Genomic DNA, 19,248 nt, shown 5'->3' with positions numbered 1-19,248 from the left:
TCTAACTTACTTGCAGAAGGCAATCATATTATAGTGTACGAAGATCTAGATAAAGAGAAAACTGTGCCCTATGTCTAATTCACTGGCACAATTACAACTAGAATAAAACCATCATCTGAAGTAATCTTAAGTTTTTGCAAGTAAAACTGAAATATTTGGATCCAATATCATAATCAGAGAGCATTAAGGGAAAACATAAAATTCAGCTGTCAAATTTCTAGAGGAAGGAAATGGTTACTTCTTAACTCAGAAAGCACCAACTGCTGAATCCGTCTAAGGAAGAGATACCATATTTCAGTATTTCACTTCCATTTTTTTATCCTTCCTACCTACAAAGGTGTGCATCCTGTAAAGATTTACAGATATACTGCTTTCCCATGCAATGAATAGTAATTTGTTTATAATGAGTTATAACAGGCCCTTCAGATTTACAATCTCCTTGTTAAGTTCACTGACCTCAACAGGACCACTTGCAATAAAAATTAAGTCTGTGAAGGCTTTGTAGAATTGTGATCTTAATTCAGAGAGCTGGGGAAGGAGAAGGATTTTCTCCTCATAAGTGTTTCTATTCTAGCAGCAGTTTATAATTGGTATTTTTAATCAACAATCCAAATAAATTAAAATAAATTAAAATAAATTTTAAAAGAAAGTATAAAATAATTAAGGAGTAGTTCAGTTGACTTTAGAAACGTAACAAACCTCGGGGCAGGGAGGAAGTAACTTCTTAAAGTGCTCTCAATATTCTTTTGAACCTACTGCTGCTCTAACCTTTTTAATCATTAAGGCAAAAATGCAAGCCCCTGTCTCTTTTCTATGTACTCCTCTTTCTAAACTACTAGAAGACAACACTCCCTCAGTTACTCAATATAGCAGATAATTCTCCTGAAGGTTGAATAATTTCAACAATTTTGTTTTCCTTTTTTTCAATGCAGAGAATACAAAACTGGATTTTACCCACATAATACACAGGAGGGTAACCATCCAAACTTCAGAGACAGCAAATTCCAGACTATAACACAGAGTGACCACTGCTATGCAGAATGGGGTGTGTCTATATACATGCAGATTTACAAATGGAAATTTTTCTTCTGCTGGTGATACTTAGTACTGCACATTCTTAATAATAAAGGCTCAGGCCAGGATTAAAGTGTGTTTATCTAAATAGATAAAGCAATCCTGCTATTGTAATATGCAAAGCTCAGAAAAAAACCTATGAAAACATTAAATCAACTCTGGATTTCTTCATGATTTGGTGAGGCAATACATACCTTGTAGATATATTAACATTCTTCTTTTTATTTTTTCTAGATGTTCTATTTCTATTCCAATTCATATTTGGTACATTTCCTTCCTTCTTCTCCTGAGATTTCTTCTTCCTATATGCATCTTCTTGCTAAATGTAAAAATACGAGCTGAGACAATACATACTTTAGAAAATGAAGTTACCTCAGTAAATGAACTCCATTGGATTTTTCTAGCTAAACTTCCCTGGACAAAATGACCTGACCCAAATGCATAGTTACTTCATGATTTAGTGCCTTTCCACAGCACATCCTCTTTCCAGCACCATCAACTTGACCAGCCTTTCCAAGACTCTGTCCTTCATGACACCAACAGATGATGAGAGAAAAATGTTTGAATTCCCAGTGTTAGTATTTTCCCCCTCATAGCATCTAGCTCTGACTTCCAGGGAAGTAAAAAAATAGGGGGGGGAGAAAAAGGAAAGCAGTCAATAAAATTCCCAATGTGCTAAAAACAAAAAACATCTGCCAGATTTATGATCAGTTTGTATGCAAGTTCAGCAGCAATAAATCCTCCCTTTCCTCAGCAGCTGGGGGGCTGGGGGCAGGCACTCATTTGAATTACAACTGAGGAAATTATGGAGTAATTTAACCAAGAAATAATAGTCATTTTTAAAAATGCAAAAAACAAACTGAGCACCATCAGCCACACATGGAGAGAAGGTTTTAACAACAGTTCCCAAAACAAGACTAGACCCTTTCTTTTCTGCTATATGTTCCTCAAACATGGTAAGCAATTCCTCTTTACACCTTTTTGCCATGGGATTCCTATCCAGCAGACAGGACACAAACATAACCCAAAATTCTTGAGTTTACTCATTACCTAATGAAGGTTCTTTAAGTGTTTTACACTGCTTACAAGAAAGGTACGGTCTGTTAAGGGGCTTCTGCCTGCTGTATTCTCAAATGCAAACTTCTGATGCAAAGCCCTATATTTAGAGGTCAGGTCTGCAAACGAATGCGAATATGCCCATCTGGGGCACCTCTTCTCCAGAGTACATTCCCACATCATTGCTGTGGCTGATAGCTGGCATTAGATTCCAGCATGTTTGTGCCTGCCCTGACAATAACAAATAATATCTCTGGTTGTGACACAACCAATATCATAATACAAGAGCTGTTTTAATTTTTACCAAAACTGTTCATCATTCTAAAAAGCAGCATTAGTATGCAGTAGATGTGGGACAGCACGTTTGTGTATTTCCTTATTCATCCAATTTACAGTGTTTCAGATCTGTGACTTTATGTAATAGTCCCCACATACACATACTTACCTATGTATGTGTATACAAATATAAATAAAACCCAAAAAGATCCTTTTAAACTTGAAAAGCAGAAAGACCACAATACAAACCTCAGAAGTAATCTCCTCTTTTGCGCAGCATGGAGTCTCTTCCTTAGGTCCTTTATTAATCTTTTTCTCTGTTGAAGGCTTTAGGTTGATCTGCTTTTTTAAAGTCTCACAGTTTTCTGTTTCATCCCTGAGAGGCACTTGCTGGCTATTCCCTACAATTAAACAGAAACATCAGTTTGCCTGGGAAGAGAATGGACTCTCAGTCATAATCACAACATCATCTACCTTTCTTTAAAAACAGACTTGTGCTCCTTTCCAAAACACTTGGAGACTAACTTCTAGGCTGATGATGCTGAAAATTTCAAAATCAACAGCTAATGCTGTATAAAAATTTCTGATAGCAGTTGCAAGAAGTAGATCTGTATTGATTCATGCTCATGGGCACACCAATCCCAGCACATCCATAAATTGCCCAAATCCTGCTCATCTTATCTGAATTTGAGCTATTTGGGGGCCATGGGTCTGTAAGGTAGAATCTGAAGCCAGAGAACACTGGGCTAAAAAAAAAAAACCAAACAGGAAAAACCCCTGCAAGCTGAGTAGGGATTTTACTTTTCAAAAATGGGTAGATCAATATAAGGACAGTCTTTATTTGGTGTTTTATGTCTCTAAAGTGCCCTCTGTATTCACTATAAAGAAAAAGGGAAGTCATCCTTCCTTTAGGATGGGTTCTGCATGAAAAGTTCATTTTCTTCAGAGTTTCGTGAGGAAGAACTATTCTTGTGTAACAAAAGCCAAGAGATGAAGAAAATGAAAGGAAGTCTGCCCCAGCAACCAGCTGAGTTGCACAGTCGAGTCACAGTCCCCAAGCTGGATGGAACAGAATTAACTTCACCTCTGATCAGTTCCAGGTATCTCAAGATACCTGCAACATGTCCCCTGTGATCTGCTACTGAGACCTGTGGCTGCTCTACATGAGAAACACCATCGCTTATCTCATTGAGCTGGTCTTCCCGAACATTTTTATGGTTTTCTATCTACCAACCAGCTACAACATCCCAGCTCTGACTCAGCTGCCCTCCGCTCTCCGGTGCGGGCACTCACGGTTGCTGCAAAAGGTGCCCATGTGAATGAAACACTGGGGGAGACACCAGGCAAGGGAGGCTGCCAGAACTCTAAAAAATGCTCTCTTGTTCTCCAGAATGCAAATATGAGAGTATCTGATGTCTTGATGACCCCCTGCTCACACAGAAACTGGTCTGTAACTATAATCAAGATCCAAACACTGCAACATGGTACTTTTTAGACTTCATTTTTCCTACCAGACTTCTTGAAACACAGAAATACATCCCTGATAGTGCAGAAAACCACAACTGCTAATAAGACAAGGCAGTAGATTACCTTTACCACTAAATACAAGTAACTTTAAGTACTCCTGAGACACTGTCTCAAGGTGGAAGTTCTCCCAATGAAGATGTCTAGTGCCTCCCAGTTGGTTTATGTATAAACATGATTTCCACAACCTGTACTTAGTTACTTTTCTATGCACATAAATCCAGTTAAGATATAATTACTAATTTTTTTATTTCCCCCATCTGATTTCCTAGTTCAAAACAAATAACAAATACCACTCTGCAGTTTAGGAGCACATGAAGAATGTCAAAGTACTTTGCAAGTGTGAGTGAAATTATCCTGCCTCCACCTGAGACAGGACACTGGCACTCGCTGTATCTCACAGATAATGACGCAATGGGAAGCGACAGCCCCAGCGTAACAACTACACCCTGCAGTGGGGCCTGAAATCCCTCTGTGCTGGCTCACTTACTAAATAAACTCTACCTCAGCTACAGCAAATGCTAGTCTTCAGCATTCAGCTGCCTTGCTGAGTTACTAAGTAATGCCAAGCTGCCAAAGGACACATCCTCCTATCCTACTATGTTCTTGATTTCCCCCAGGTGCTCTTGGGCTGCTCTTAATATTCTGGGTTTTGAAGCTCAGAGGCAAGACTTCCCAGGCAGCTTAGTTCCACAATTAGAAAAACAACAACAAAACCACAAAAAAAACCCCACAACATAAAACCAAAACAACAGGATAAAAAATACAGCTATGCAGTTACTAAAATAAATGTTGATCTGTGGATTCCTACAAAATATAATTTCACAATACTCTGACGTCAGCTTTTGTTATTTTAGCTGGTTTTATCAAAAGCATTCTGGACATCCAGTACTGAATATGCCTGCATGGTGACTCTAAAAATCAGGCATCAGATTTTCAGTGGATCTGCAAATCACAAACTGGGATGTTTCTGAGTATTTGAAAAGGCCAATTTATATCTTATAAGCAGATCTAGAACATCACTTATTTTAACCATTAAAATGTTACAGCACAAGCCTGAAATCTGTAAACCAGGCAAATTTATGATTTACGAAACAACTTTTAATTCAAGCTGTTTCCTTAGGAATGTAAACAGATAAATCACAGTGAACACATAAGAAATACCACATCTCCTTGTCCCATGCAAAAGACAAAAATCCTGTCACAGTGAACTCAACAGAAGATTTCACCCAATAATTCCAACTGACGGAAATGGCAAAAAAAAAATTACCACTATTTTTCCTAGAAATTTCTTGCAGTTCTGGCTGTTGCTGAGGTGAATTTCTGGACGAGTGACTTTCAGGTAGCTTCTTGGACATCTTCACAGGACAGAACTCCTGTTCTTTGAGCTCAACTAGATTTTCTGAAGTTTTAAGGTTAGTTTCCTTAGGAAACATACATGTTTGAAGATCTTCCTTCAGATCACACTCTGAAGAAGTATTTTTAATGAGAACTGTATTTTTCAGTGCACTTTCTTCTTTACCCAGAAAGTTTTCTGGAAGAGTTAAATTCTTGTTAACATTTATGCCATTTGCATATTTTAGCGTTACCCAGTTTTCACTGACAACATCAGTGCAAATGTCCTCTTTTGGCGCCGAGATTTGGTTCTCCGCAATCTGATTTTGTTTCTCATCAGTAGTTGCAATGGCACTGCCAGCTACTGTGTTTGTTTTCTGCTTACTGTAGTAAACTGAACATTTGTGTTTCTTCTGAGAGTGGCTGTAGGTCGCAGGACTTCTCTTTGCTGCATTCTGACTTCGGCTGGAAGAAGTGCCTACAGACAGGAATCCCTTCCCTTTACCTTTATCTGAGGAACTATATGAATCCATAAACGTCTTGCAGCTTCCTCTGGAGAGAAAAAAAAAATATTTGAGATTTGTCTTTATCTATGAAGCTATCATGAGTTGGTTTATGGGATATTTTTGTAAGAAAAGAAAGGGGAGTATATATTCACAACCCATGGAACTGCATTAGGACTTCAATATAGCATACCAGCTAAGCACATTCTGATTTCAGCGGGAATTGAGCAAGACTCTAAGTATGTGCTTAGACATCAAACATACTTATATGCTTCAGTAAGCATCTAATTGATCACCCAAGAGGGGCAGATTTTAGGACCATTAATGTATTTTCCATTCTTTTCATGGCTGCCACACATGGTGTATCCTCAACTTCTACCACACAATTTTTTACCCCAGGTACTACTGACAATATACAAGACTAATAAACCCTTGAGTTCTTCCATTTCGCTTTTGTGGAGATGAATATACACCACCACACTGAAAGCTCTCTCAAAGAGGTCGCCTGGAACACCATCTCCCCTAAACCAGCCCACGGCCATATCGAAACACAAACAGACAAAGCATCACTCCACAATAAACAGGGTACAAAATAAGGCAAATCAGAATAAGAAAAAAGTATTTTTACTTGTAGGAATCAGAGCTGATTACGCCAACAGAGTTGCTGTTCTGCTGCGGTGAAGAACTAGGATTTGGCCTCTGTCTTGATTTCACAAACTCTGCTAGAATATACTGGGCTTGCTGGAAGGCTATCAGAATCACTCCAAGCAGGGACAAGCTGCCAAAGAAAACAACAGATACTGATATCTACAGTTTTCAGGAGTATTCAGTGAAAGAGTTAAAAAGCTTCTAACAAGATGCACTTTTCCAACATGTTATTAGAAAATGCTAAGTAAGAAGACAGATGGGAAAACTCAAAATGCAGTTTAAAATAAGTAACAGTTGTAATGGTCTTTTTTTTTCCTTTTTTTGCTTATAGCCCATGTTATTCTCTCAATAAAATAACTCAGCCATGAGCTTCACAATGAAAAAAATCTAACAAAGAAAAACTCCATTCTAAAAAAGCTAATACTCAATTTGAAGATCAGTTAGAAGTAAGTCTCACTACAACAGAATGGCAATAACTCTTGATACCTATCAGTCTTCTGAGTAGTTTCTATTCATTTATGGTAGTTATGTCATTATTTTGATATTTATTTAATACTGTCTCTTTCTTTTCCTAGAGAAAATGCTGTCATAAAATGGGCTACAAATGCCACCATACTTCAGAACTAAAACTGAAGCTGAAAAACATCCTCTCTTTCTCTCTAGTGTATTAATTGCACCAAATATAAATTGACCAGAACAAAAATCTTTTTAATTTATCAAACCACCTTCTCAAACACGCAGTATAAATTTTGTCAGCAGGAAAACAGAATGAGAAATTCCTGACTTTTAAGATCCCTGTAGTTTCCCTTCTGTTGCATCTAGAACCACGTAACATGGTCATTATTGTTGCTTCATTTGTGCTCTGACTCTTTCAGTGTCAAAAGAACAACGCAGGCATAACCACCATGTGCATCGGGATCTCACTTAGGTATGCACCTGCATGGCTACTTATCACCTTAACATTCACATTCACTGTTTGTTGGCATGGGTGGTAGGAATTCAGAGGTGGTCTGATGAAAGCACTGGATGTCATCTGTGACAACATAACATTCAGTTCATACTAAGCAGTGTGAAACATTAGTAAAAAAAGACGAAAGAAGAACATGTGTAGGAGCTCTCAGAAACAGTTTACCACGTGCAAGTAATGAGTCAGCTAACACAAGCCAAATCATCTTTCTGGGGCAGCCTGCTGAGCAGTGGGCCTAGCAAAAGCTAACAATAAACACAAGCATTTTTTAACAAGTGAAAGGAAGAAAGAAGTAGAAGGAAAAGCAGGTCCTCACGTTGCTGTCTGAAACTCCATACCTAAAATTCATGTGAATTTTCTGGAAATACTTCAAGATAATCTACCAGTCTCCTTGATTCCATTTAAGATGTTCAGATACTAATGCTACATGTGTGTCTCTACTGCAAGGAGAGTAAGTCTCCGAGCAAGGAGAATATGCACTGGGTATTCCTGTGGGGGTATCCTAGCCCATTTCTTTGCAGCCTTAACATGGAATTGTATCAGGAGGAGCAGCAAGAAATGCTTGACAACTTCATCACCAGCTACTGCATCACACCTAAGCTGTCACAGCCAGCTGGCAGGACACTTGGGAGACAGATGCAGTAGAGACGTAGGCACTATCACCACTAAAAAAAAATTAACATGAGGCAAAAGCGCTTGCTGACCTTTCACTGGCAGGTGCCTTTCAAACTGGTGCAGGGGCCCTGAAAGCATTACCTTACGAAGAGGACAGTGAGTCTCCAGAAAGACTCTTCCCAGCTGGGCCCTGGCACCACATCTGCACACAGCGGTAAAAGATGGTGAGGAAGAGTCACGTTGAGTGTGAAGTGGAACTCCAAATCGGCAGCAGTCACCAGCGTAAGCTCCCGGATTACCCACGAAGATGTAAAGTCAGGAGTGAATCTGAAGCAGACAGAGCTGGTGTTATTTTTCCATTATTGGGATGAATTTAATTTTCTGAAGTCACACTAATACCAAAAAATACAAAGTAAAAAGTGGCCACTGTCTGCGTAGACTACACAGATGGCATTGGCACCTAAGAGAAGTAAGACTTTGAGGTCATTTTCAAGCAGTAAAATACATGTTTTTATTGTGATTCTTCACAATAGTCTTGCTAGTGTGGCTCATTTTTCGTTTCTCAAGGAGGTGCACATGATCCGTTCATGTTAACCAAGACACTCTTTACCAAAAGCACAGTTGTCAAACATACAGGCACCATTATGTCAGAAAGGGCTGGGTACTAGGATAAGTCTAGAACAAGGCTGGAAAGATAGGGAAACCAGTAGAAGACATCAGATTTGTCTCTTGTTCTGCTTATTTCCCTGGCCCGTATCATGGTGCTATTTGACTGCCATGGATACTGCTTGAAGTTATGACTTGCCTTTCCAATCAGTAGAGGTGATACTCACTGTATATGAAACCACAGCTAGTGTAACACAGTAATATTAACTGTACTTACATTTCAGTCATGACTAACTCAACGAGATTTTTAAAAGAAATCAGCTTTAGACTATGCCTAATGTTAGGAAAACATGACTGGATTGTGGCCAGGTTACTTGAAACAAGCTAGAGAATAAACATCAAACTAAAAGAAAGCCAGTGGAGAGAATTTCTTATTCTTTTATTGTGACGGCTCTTTCGTTTTAATATATTAGTTCATAATGCATTGATAAAAGCATGTATACTGCTTCTGAAAAATAAAGGAGTCTTATAAAGAAAATCTACTATATTATCAATTTGTTAGTACTACCCTTACTCAGAAGGAGAGATGCTTATGAAATTTATATTCAAAGCTCACCAAATTCTGTGTGGGGGTATGCTACTGGAGGGTCTGTTACTGAAATTTATTATTTCATATTTCCACTTAAGTTAATTTGTCAGAAAATTTGTCAGTGCTTACACAATGCTGATCTCTCGTGATGAGTTCTGAGCCAGGAAAAATTCCTGACAGTCTAACACTTCAAATCCATATCCTTGGCAACTGTATCCATTGATTTTCATTGATGAAATCGTTATAGGAAGAGGCCCAATGTTCTCCACTTTGAAGTTCTTCGTAATGGATAGAATTTGCTTGCTGTCTTTCAGTTCTTAAAGAAAAAAAAAAATCATAGTGTTTAAAAATTACGTTCTCACGTTTATAAAGAAACTGCGATTTTTACTTTTAATCTAATAAAAATTCAGAAGTGACCAACATTTTAAGACAGACTGTTTTGCAATAGTGTATTTCTAGATTTGTAACTATCCTCAGTCACCATTTTGAGAAAACAGAATCTACACTTCTCATGACCAAGCTCTTCAGCTTTTTCTATTTCAACATTCTCTTTACTTAACATTACTGTAGCATATCACTATCACTATGGAGTAACACAGCCATCTACAAAATCAGAGACCTGTTTCTTCTTACTCACGTCGTCTGCAGTCCATTAGTGTAGCTTCTGGCACCTTGAATCGAAGAGATCCTCCTGCACCAGGCAGTCTTCCCCCTACTTTGAGCAATTCTTTGGCTCCAAAGCCTTCTACACTGACCACATCCAGAACAGTCAAGTTGTTTCTGCCATAATATAAAAATCAAGCAGTCAGTCACTACAACAAATGAAGTTTGAAAAATCATGGCTTTGCTATCTAGGTGCCAATCCAAGACAATTGTTTCAGTAGCAGAACCAGTGGCCACACCTGGATACATTTCTCCTAAATAAAGATAGTATCACTCTGGAACCAGTCACCAGTGAAGGACAAGCTCTGTGGTCACTGCCACTGGATAACAACAGTGCCACCTACTAAAAATGGTTGCTTCTTCCATAAACTCTCTTTTCCTCTAGAGATAACCAACATGTGGCTGCACATTAGACTCAATGGATACTCAAATCCTATCATTATGGAATTAAGCTGAAAACAGCAAAGCCACCCAATGTGTTGCTTCCTTAACTCAAAAATTGCCTTAGTACATTCACATGCATTTTACAACACCACTGATAACACATCGAGAAAAAAAAAAAAGGTTCTATCTTTTAATGACTGACCCATAAGGCACAAAGACTTTTAAAGCAATTTTTATTAAACTGGAGGTGTTCTGACTTTCGAATTTTGGCCATTTGTCTTTGCTCCAGGATTTGGCAAATTCATTTTTACATTGAGTTGGTCGATTCTCACAACTGAAACCTGGCTTACCTGATTAAAATAAGGGAAGCTACTCTTTTGTAGTCAGTTGGCGTAAAAATTACACCAACTTTTCTGGTTTCCAGCGGCTGCAAACTTAACCAAAGCAGCTCAGAACTGCATTTCTTATTGACGAGATCCTCCTGATGTGGATTCTGTTAAACAAAAAAGCACTTCTTAGTCACAGAAAACATATGTGTTTCAAGTTCTGAATAAAGAAAGCACCACATCTTTACTTAGCACCACGTAAGATATTTTTTGCAAGGTGCAATAACCGCTAACTAACTTGTTATACAAAAGCCTTTTAATTTGACAACATAGCACATCAGATAATGTTGTTTATTTGAGTAAGAGTTCACATTACTGAGGAATGTATTACTTCATTTTTTAAAAAAGCTTTTATTTGCTCAGATGGAAGATAAATTACATAGTGTCTTTCATATTCAAGAAATCCTGAAAGGCTTCGTAACACGAGGAGATCTGACAGTATACCGATTGCATGGGGAAATGTGACAACCATTACACCCTCAGCATAAGACTTGCTACTTGATTTAAGTGAGAAAGGGACTGTTGGCAATTATATTGATCATTGAGTCACTAGAAGCAAGCTAAAGTGAACTCCCCATCATATTAATTGAAGATCACATCTACCAGAAGTTCACTAAGTCTGGAAATAATGTAAATTTTTCTAATTGTTTTTCCAATACTGCTGTTTTTTCTATTTCCCATTTAAAAAATAGCCCTAAAACTTTCTGAAGTCTAAAAACTGTTCCAGAATACTAGAACTGGGGTCTCCTCTTAGAAAGGGGCGATCAGACACCTATAGCAGTCATAACAACCATAAATGTTACAAAACAGGCTCTTGGCTTGGATGCTTTTCAATTCATGGCTGTTATACTAATGGCTTTCCCAATCTCTTCCAGTCCAAAATGCTTTTATTCTTAGTCTATTATACAAAAAAATAACATTAAAAAAGGTTTCAGAACCTGCATTTAACAGTCAATATTTATTAAAAGCAAACCACGTACTGCATTTGCAAACTTCACCCTGTCACTCTCTACAAAAACACACGTGCACGTAGATATGGGCCTAACAATTCATTACACATGTATATAAAGTGACTAGGGAAATGATGACAAATTCAAAAATGTAAATATTAACAACTGGCGATTTGGTTAACAAGCCACGACCCATCTCATACGTGCTGAATACCTATCTAACCATACATGTTCGCCCTAGCTCTTCAAGTGTTTAATGAAAAACAGATATTACACATACTGATGTTAACATCTACCACTATTTTTCCATTTGGTCTAAAGAATGGTGTATGGGACTGTGAAAATCCATTCCTACCCACGTACTAGTGGAACTATCCTCTCTTTTTCAGCATGTGCCTACAGGCTAGGACTTACGAACTGCTGTCTCCTCTCTTTTACAACAACTCTTACAATCGTTGCCAGAAAGGAAAGGTCAGCTTTGATTAGTGTAGCAAACAGTCTTTTCTTTTTATAAGGTACTAATCTTTCATTAAGGTCTTAAAGCATATATGCAGAAACATGTATCTACAAAGGACATTAAAGATGTGGCTACAGCATGCGCAAAGAGGAAGGAAAATATGTCAGTCCTCAGTTTTGGCACAAATTGAAGCCTAAGAAGAAATTCTCCGGGTACCCTGGACAGTATTCTGGTCATCAGAACAAGCCAACATCCCCGATACAGCATCTTCTCTATTTCTGTCATCCATGACAAAACACATCTCAGCACTGGTGTGACACAGTCAAGTGTTACCACACTCAAGTTAAAAATAAGGCATTGGGAACCCAAGAGCACCATGACATTCCAACCTGAACCTGGGGGTTGCAATGAGACTGAGGTGAAGTGTAGAAATTCAGCCTTCACCTCCCTTGAACTATCGGACAGTATTTCCCACTACTGAAAAACTGACCACCCAACTCCTAGCATTACCAACTCAAAAGCCTGATGCTTCATGGTCAACCTGGGGATAAATCTAAGTCCCAGCACGGCACACGAACTGTGGCCTCTTCAAAACGTATGCACAGGCATGCAGGCACGCACATACTCCCACCCTATAGTTGTTTTCAAAACAGACTCAACTCTGAAAAAAAAGTTAACTGCAAAGATACCAGCCTTACAGACAATCAAGAAAACACCACTAAATCGCTTTGAATAGGACTTGGGAACAACTCAGGTGTAGTGTAGCTAGAAGAGGCTTTTTCTAGCATGTCAGACCACTTTCATCAGAATTCGCCATCTTACCCTGTGAGAACATTCATCCATGAGCCTGAATTCAGTGGTTGTGAAATTAATAGCTCGTACGTTTATGCCAAACCTACAAAAACAAAACAAAATAAAAAATTAAGTACTTCAAACCTAGTCTGTCAATGACTTATTTACTTATTCTAAGTCTACATTGACTTATTTTCACATGCTGGTATTTATTCTTAAGTGAAGAATATTTTTACAATTGCATTTTGGCAGATGTGAAATACAAAGAATGTAGCTCTGCATTTCAACAGAATACAATACAACAGAATACACTACAAATCAATTTTATGTGGATTCCACACATTTGGAAAACAAACAAATGGTTGGGCATATTAGATCTCTCAGCATACAATATTGCAAAATACCAAAATCAAGAAATACAATTTCTAAGCCACAGAAACACAAATGCCTCAAAGCTGCTTCTGTCCACATAACCGTTAAGAAATAATCATTATCAAGTCTCATTAATTTACTCAAATATCCCTCTTTCTGCTCATTATTTGTTTGGGACAAATTCCTATTTTCTTTCACATACTTTTCAAATTGAATTCACTTACAGCAGTTGATTATTTGCCTGAGAGTAATTAAAAGCATTTGACATCAAGGTATTAAAAATATACATAAGAAAACCAATAGGTAAAATTCAGATTATAGAGGACTAACGGACTTCCAGCCACTGAACTGGAAATTCACTAGTCGTAACTTTCTATATTAGCTTAAAAAGAACCAGTTAGCGGCTGTGATTTCTGGTAAACCTAGAAGATCTACAGAAATGAAAGAAACCACTAGAAAGAGTCTATGTGGAAATTATATTTAGTGTGGAAACAGATGTAGTTATTAATGTGAAAAAATATATATACAAACGTATATATTTATATGCACATACACATATGTGTGTAAAGAAATGAGGTTAAGGAAGCAATTACACAGGGATTTAGACCCCAAATAAGCAAGTTACACATGTGAGTAGTCTCACTGGTTCCAACCAATAGTCCTACCAACTACACAGCTTTTCTAATTTGAGTGACAGCCAGGGCCCATTTTGGTGAGCTTCAGTGCACCTCACCATGCCCCTTCATGCTGTTCATCTAACTCATATCTAGATTTTCTCATTAGAGCTTCTCAGTTCTAAAACAAAGTTCAAAACAATGTAGAAATGCTTCCTCAGCTGGCCCTAAACATTTGTGGTGGGGTTCCTGGCTCTGGAACTGAATTTTTCTTCCTGCCTCCTGTTTCCTCTTCTTCAACCAGGGTTTTTACCTAAGAAAAAGCTAAGGAGGAAACTTTTTCTGGTAGGAAGGTTCAATTACTTTCCTCCTCACTGATGAGACTCCAGACTCTGTAGGCTTCCCAAGCAGTCTTGCAGGGAGATGCACATGCCCAATTCTACAAGTTGCTCCCCTCACCTGGACAACTTGCACAAGCTTGCCCTAAGCCTCAGATCTTATAAGACAATCAATTTTAGTTTACCTCTGGCTGACAAAAGCTTGCTGAAAACAGGCTCAATTTGGTTTTATCAATGACCAGGTAAATTACAAAGTCATGTGTCATACAGGGAGCTGCTCTGAACACAGTATCTTCCAAAATGGGTCAGACTATTGTCCCCACTTAAGTTATGCTTTGAAAAATTAAAACAAACAATGAGGAACAATCATAAGGCATGGTGAATACAACTTTTAAAAGGGAAAGCAGTATCCTGAGATGAACTCATTACCATTTGTTGAGCAGACTCAGTGAAGCTTGGGGGTCAGGGTAGTAAGAAAGAGGCAGAAGCTGCAACGTAACTGGGAAGGATGAAGGGTTTCTTAGTACGAAATATTTTACCTAAACAGTTTGGAGGGGAAAAGAAGAAGTTAAAAACTACACACTTGAGAACTGGAAGGTAAAATAATTCAGTACTGGCAATATGAATTGCATTTTCAAGGGACTTCAACCTGGCTTCTGTCTCAATGCAGTATAATCTTATGTGCACAAAACTGCATGGAACAGCAGGACATGTTACCACAATACCATCATTTGCCAAAACAGCTGAGATTGCAGGAAGAATTGCATGTGCAAACATACAGAACTCTCCCACCCCCCAAATGAGCCTTTCATTCAGATTTTGATTTACGCAGGCAGACATAAACAAAGCTCTTCAGAGAAGAAGGTGAAGCTAGTGAGGTGCCACCCTTTCTTACAGAAGTGTGAGTGCAAGCAGGTTATACACATTACTATAATCAAATGGCACAAATGGAATATTAAGGTAATTCACAATATGTGCATATGAAAATTATCTCTGTATGACTGGTTCTGGCCCAGACTAGGTTAGTAGTGATGAAAATCTGACAAACGAGAAAGACACAACTGTCAGTGTGGCTGGAAGACATGTTGCTCTGCTGATCTCTCCATTGTTGTAACTCACACAAATGTCTTACGCACTTCTGCTACAGAAGGCAGTGGCTTGAGGATGGCCATCCCGTAACCACATGCATCGTTAATGGCAGTACATCCTATCCATAGTTCCTTGTCCAATTATTTTACCACAAGCATGTAACATATGCAATGATGCAAAGAAAGCTTTAACAACCACCAATTGTCATTTAAGACCTACACTGCTTTACTCCTTTCCTTGCATTAAAACATTACAACTAGGTAGCCAGAGAACTTATGAAAGAGACAAAAGGACTGAAACCGGGTGTCTTAAATTAGACTTCAAAATACTGATCTATGAGCAGTATGAAAACACTAAGCATCACCAAATATTAGCCGCAGACTTCGTTATTTAAACAAGCTAAACATATATAAACTCAGAAAAAGTGTAACAACCACCATCCTCACCATGCTACTTTTAAGTGCTGTGGCACTGAAGTTGAGCATAAGGCCAGGCTCTGCAGTCAATCGTGGCAAGAAAAAGGCAAAGGACTCCTCTTCAGGTTTCTTCTGGTGAATAAAGCGAGCTGATCCTAAAATACTTCGCCTGCTTTATTGGCAAAACCAGAACGCATTGTTAATTTTGTTTTCTTTTTTCTTTCAAATAGTGAACAAAAAAAATTATGATTCTCCAGGACTACATCAACAAATTTTTCATTGAAAATGTTCCTCAGAAAAAAAAGCTGTAATCTAGTCATAGAAAATCAGTGTAACTTATGTGTACTCCTTTAGTCTCTGCCACCTGCAACACAACTCTGGTTTTCACAGCTTTAAGTCCTCATTCAGGAAAGGAGCTGATATCACTGATGCAGCACCACTACAAGAATTGCTCAGTCACAGTGACTGCTTCCTTCCCAACATCCCCAGTATGCAGTATCCATTAGGTTAGGAACTACAAACCTTAAAACCTGTTCAAAGACCCTGGATCCTGAAAAGACTGCTACACAATCTGTTGATGAAAGACTCGTGCAAATCCATCCATGATCTGGTGAAACATGCTCTGACTGCTTTCACACCAGGCAGCTGTGGTGGGGTTATAATAGTCAGAACACTATTTACATTCTGAAGCTTGGGCATCTGAACTGTATATTTATTATTGGCAGTGCCTTGAAATGGGAGCTGGGGATGCCTGGGGTGCTCTGAAACTCCAGGTGCTTCCAGACAATTAACTTAAGTGCAGAAAGGTAAAAAATGTTTGTTCTAATTAGGAACATTTCAGAAGAAAAATATTCTTTCTTACAACAGTGTATTGGCTTGAATTAAGAGCTGCAACAGATTCTGTACAGACCTGCAGGCTTCACCACGTCTTATTTTTTGCCATCTTTCGTAAAGTTCAGTTGCAAGCTCAGAATCCACATCCCAGGCAGAACGGTCCAGGGAGAGACTCTTCTGCCAAAGCAGATTTGCTAAAACGATAACAGATTTTTCATATTTTACAGAGATAACTTTTACTTCTTCCATCAATCTACTTTTGTACACAAGTAACCAGTATCTGCAACAGGTTTTGACACAAAAATAAAAAAAGACAACCCACTTTTTCCCTTCAAAGCAAGCATATGTGAGGGTATACATATTATTGTCCATATCTGATTTGCTTCAAAAAATACATCTGCAAACCCACAGTAATTCTACATGCAAACAAGAGTATGGGTATTGCACACGCTTTGGATGCTCCAGTAAGCCCTATTACTGTTGCTATGTCTGATGAATGCCACTGAAAAGTCATTATGTTATCAGCAGCCTTTACACAGAACTCTCCACTGATGCCAATAAAGTATCAAGTCCATATTCTATTCTGCACATAGTGGTACAAAATTATAATATCACAGCACAGCAGGGAGCAAAACAAATTCCACAGTTCACCAGAAATGGTGTTTTCATTTTAGCTTCTCTTTTTGAGGTGCTGATACTTTTCTCAAATTCTTCTCAAGATAAAATTGTAAAGCTTTGTATCAGTCCTAAATTAATGCCTTTTATAAAGTTTGGCTCATTGGTTCAAGCATTTTCAAATATCAGAAAGGACTTAGGAAAGTAAATTTCTTTTGGAAGAAAAAAAATTACTTATTTTGAAAGTACATGTACTTTATTTTACAATCCTTAGTATTTAAAGTAATCAATTGTTGATGACTGGAATAATCCAGCTACAAGTTCTTTAGGTCAGTATTTTCAGGCTTCTGCACTAGACTTTTCTATTTAACAAGTACTAGTATCCTGTTTAGAAGGATACGTGTAGTACACGCTACGTGTAGTACTAAAATGAAAAGAAAGTAAGCAATGAGAACTAGATGTATCAGCAAGATTCCTTTTTTATACATCAAAAAAAGCCCCAAAAGCCAAACACTTGCTTCTAAGATATGTACCTAAGTGTGCATATGTATCAGTAATTCTTCAAGCCATGTGATTCCATGTCACCTCAATTCTCTTTTTTACTGACTACTACTGCCTTCTCTTATCCTCACATAAAACCACATTTTAGGAAAGCATCATCTTGAAAACAGATTCAAACATTTACAGCCTACGGTACCCAGCTGCCTACTGAAATTCCTTACTGAGCAGAGATTAAAAAAAAAAAACACCACTATTGTGAATCAGCTTTCATTAGACTTGACATTCTTCAGGCAGTATCATGGCTATGTAATACCTAATACTTCATTTTAGCCATAGACTTAAAACAGCTCCCAGCACTAACATATCTGGAGATAAATTCCTCACTTCCAAAAAGTATGAGACCCTTCTTTCTGTTTCACATGATGCAGCATTAATGATGCTGTTTTATAAGCCTGATAAACGGTGTTTTGCAGGTATTTATGAAATTATTGCTGTGAGAAGCAGCTACAGAGAAGGCCTTCAAATTTAACCCTGATTAATGGCAGGATATTGGTCAACATTTATTTTTCATTTTTCATCAAAGACCTCCCACATCTGGACCCAGATTATGCACATTTTCTAATCACTTTGAGCTAGTTGACAGCTTTATCACTCTACTTCAACAGCTCTTGAGAACGTGCATATGAAGCAAGCAAGGGAGTCTTAAATTCAAAAAAACGTTGCAAGACAGAATAGCTTAGGATGTGCTATGGCATTAGAGGTCTGAAAAAATTGCACAGTGTACTCGGTACAGGTTACTCGAAGTCATTTATATAATCCCAGAAAAGTGGATGTTTTTAAAAGACATAAAACTAAGTACCTGTATGAACAATCTCAATATTCTCATTACAAATCCTGCTACATAAAATGAATTTTCTACAATAAACTATGGTCAGATGCCTACCTGAATCAGACTTTCCCAAGTAACACTGAATATCACAGTGGGCAATGGCTTCAAAATGAAGATCTCCCTGCTGGAAAAACAAAACAAAAACTACAACTGACCATATGATCAGAGAACAGGACAAATTCCAGTTTCTCAGTGCATAATTTGGACGTGACAAAGAAGAGAATTAAGGTTGCCTAGAGAACTGCAATTCCGTCACTGTTTAACTCTGGGGGCTTAACTTCTCAAGCTTACAGAATGCTTTCAGAGAGTGGCCTGGTACTGAGTTTTTCTTCCAGGACTAAGGGACACATTTCTGGCCTAAGAAGGGGCATGCTATAGTTTGGTTTGCAGTGCATAATAATAATAATTCAACACAACTGAACATGATACCTTGGACACAGTTGAATATATCTGCAGAGGTATTTCAAACATTACTCCCACATTTGTGGCCAAACAAATACTAGAAAGCACATTTGTTACAGTGTCTTTCACACTGAGCTTCAAAGAAAGTACATTCCAGCAACCTGGAGGTAGAGTCAGAGGTTCGGCAAAGTTCAGAATCTAAAAAGAATCAAACAACAACTAAATTAAAATTGGTACAGTATTTTTGTTGCAAGTGGTATCCTGAAGAACGCAAACTTTCTCTCTTTTCACATTTTTGCTATTATTACACACACATATGTGCCCATAACTGATCCATACACCGCATATACGTA

At 38.1% G+C, this 19,248-nt stretch overlaps 1 protein-coding gene across 6 annotated transcripts in view; it reads right to left on the bottom strand.

Moving 5' to 3' along the window:
• TMEM131L (transmembrane 131 like) overlaps positions 1–19,248 on the bottom strand; it is an 81,459-nt gene that overhangs the window by 9,637 nt on the left and 52,574 nt on the right. For 5 of the 6 annotated variants that reach the window (XM_080343301.1, XM_080343299.1, XM_080343302.1 and 2 more), the window contains 14 exons: positions 18,923–19,093; positions 18,548–18,617; positions 16,565–16,682; positions 15,685–15,826; positions 14,579–14,688; positions 12,856–12,928; positions 10,591–10,733; positions 9,831–9,973; positions 9,323–9,509; positions 8,140–8,325; positions 6,397–6,546; positions 5,201–5,817; positions 2,656–2,807; positions 1,269–1,393 (listed from right to left, as the gene is read on the bottom strand). In XM_080343301.1, the coding sequence (XP_080199427.1) occupies positions 1,269–1,393; positions 2,656–2,807; positions 5,201–5,817; positions 6,397–6,546; positions 8,140–8,325; positions 9,323–9,509; positions 9,831–9,973; positions 10,591–10,733; positions 12,856–12,928; positions 14,579–14,688; positions 15,685–15,826; positions 16,565–16,682; positions 18,548–18,617; positions 18,923–19,093 (2,387 nt within the window). The remainder of the gene's footprint in view (positions 1–1,268; positions 1,394–2,655; positions 2,808–5,200; positions 5,818–6,396; positions 6,547–8,139; positions 8,326–9,322; positions 9,510–9,830; positions 9,974–10,590; positions 10,734–12,855; positions 12,929–14,578; positions 14,689–15,684; positions 15,827–16,564; positions 16,683–18,547; positions 18,618–18,922; positions 19,094–19,248) is intronic. The other variant, XM_080343300.1, reaches the window with a different exon arrangement.

The sequence above is a fragment of the Nesoenas mayeri genome, assembly GCF_963082525.1.
Source record: "Nesoenas mayeri genome assembly, chromosome: 4".
Lineage (NCBI taxonomy): Eukaryota > Metazoa > Chordata > Aves > Columbiformes > Columbidae > Nesoenas > Nesoenas mayeri.
The sequence above is the reverse complement of the archived record's forward strand: the minus strand, read 5'-3'. Positions and strand labels throughout refer to the sequence as shown.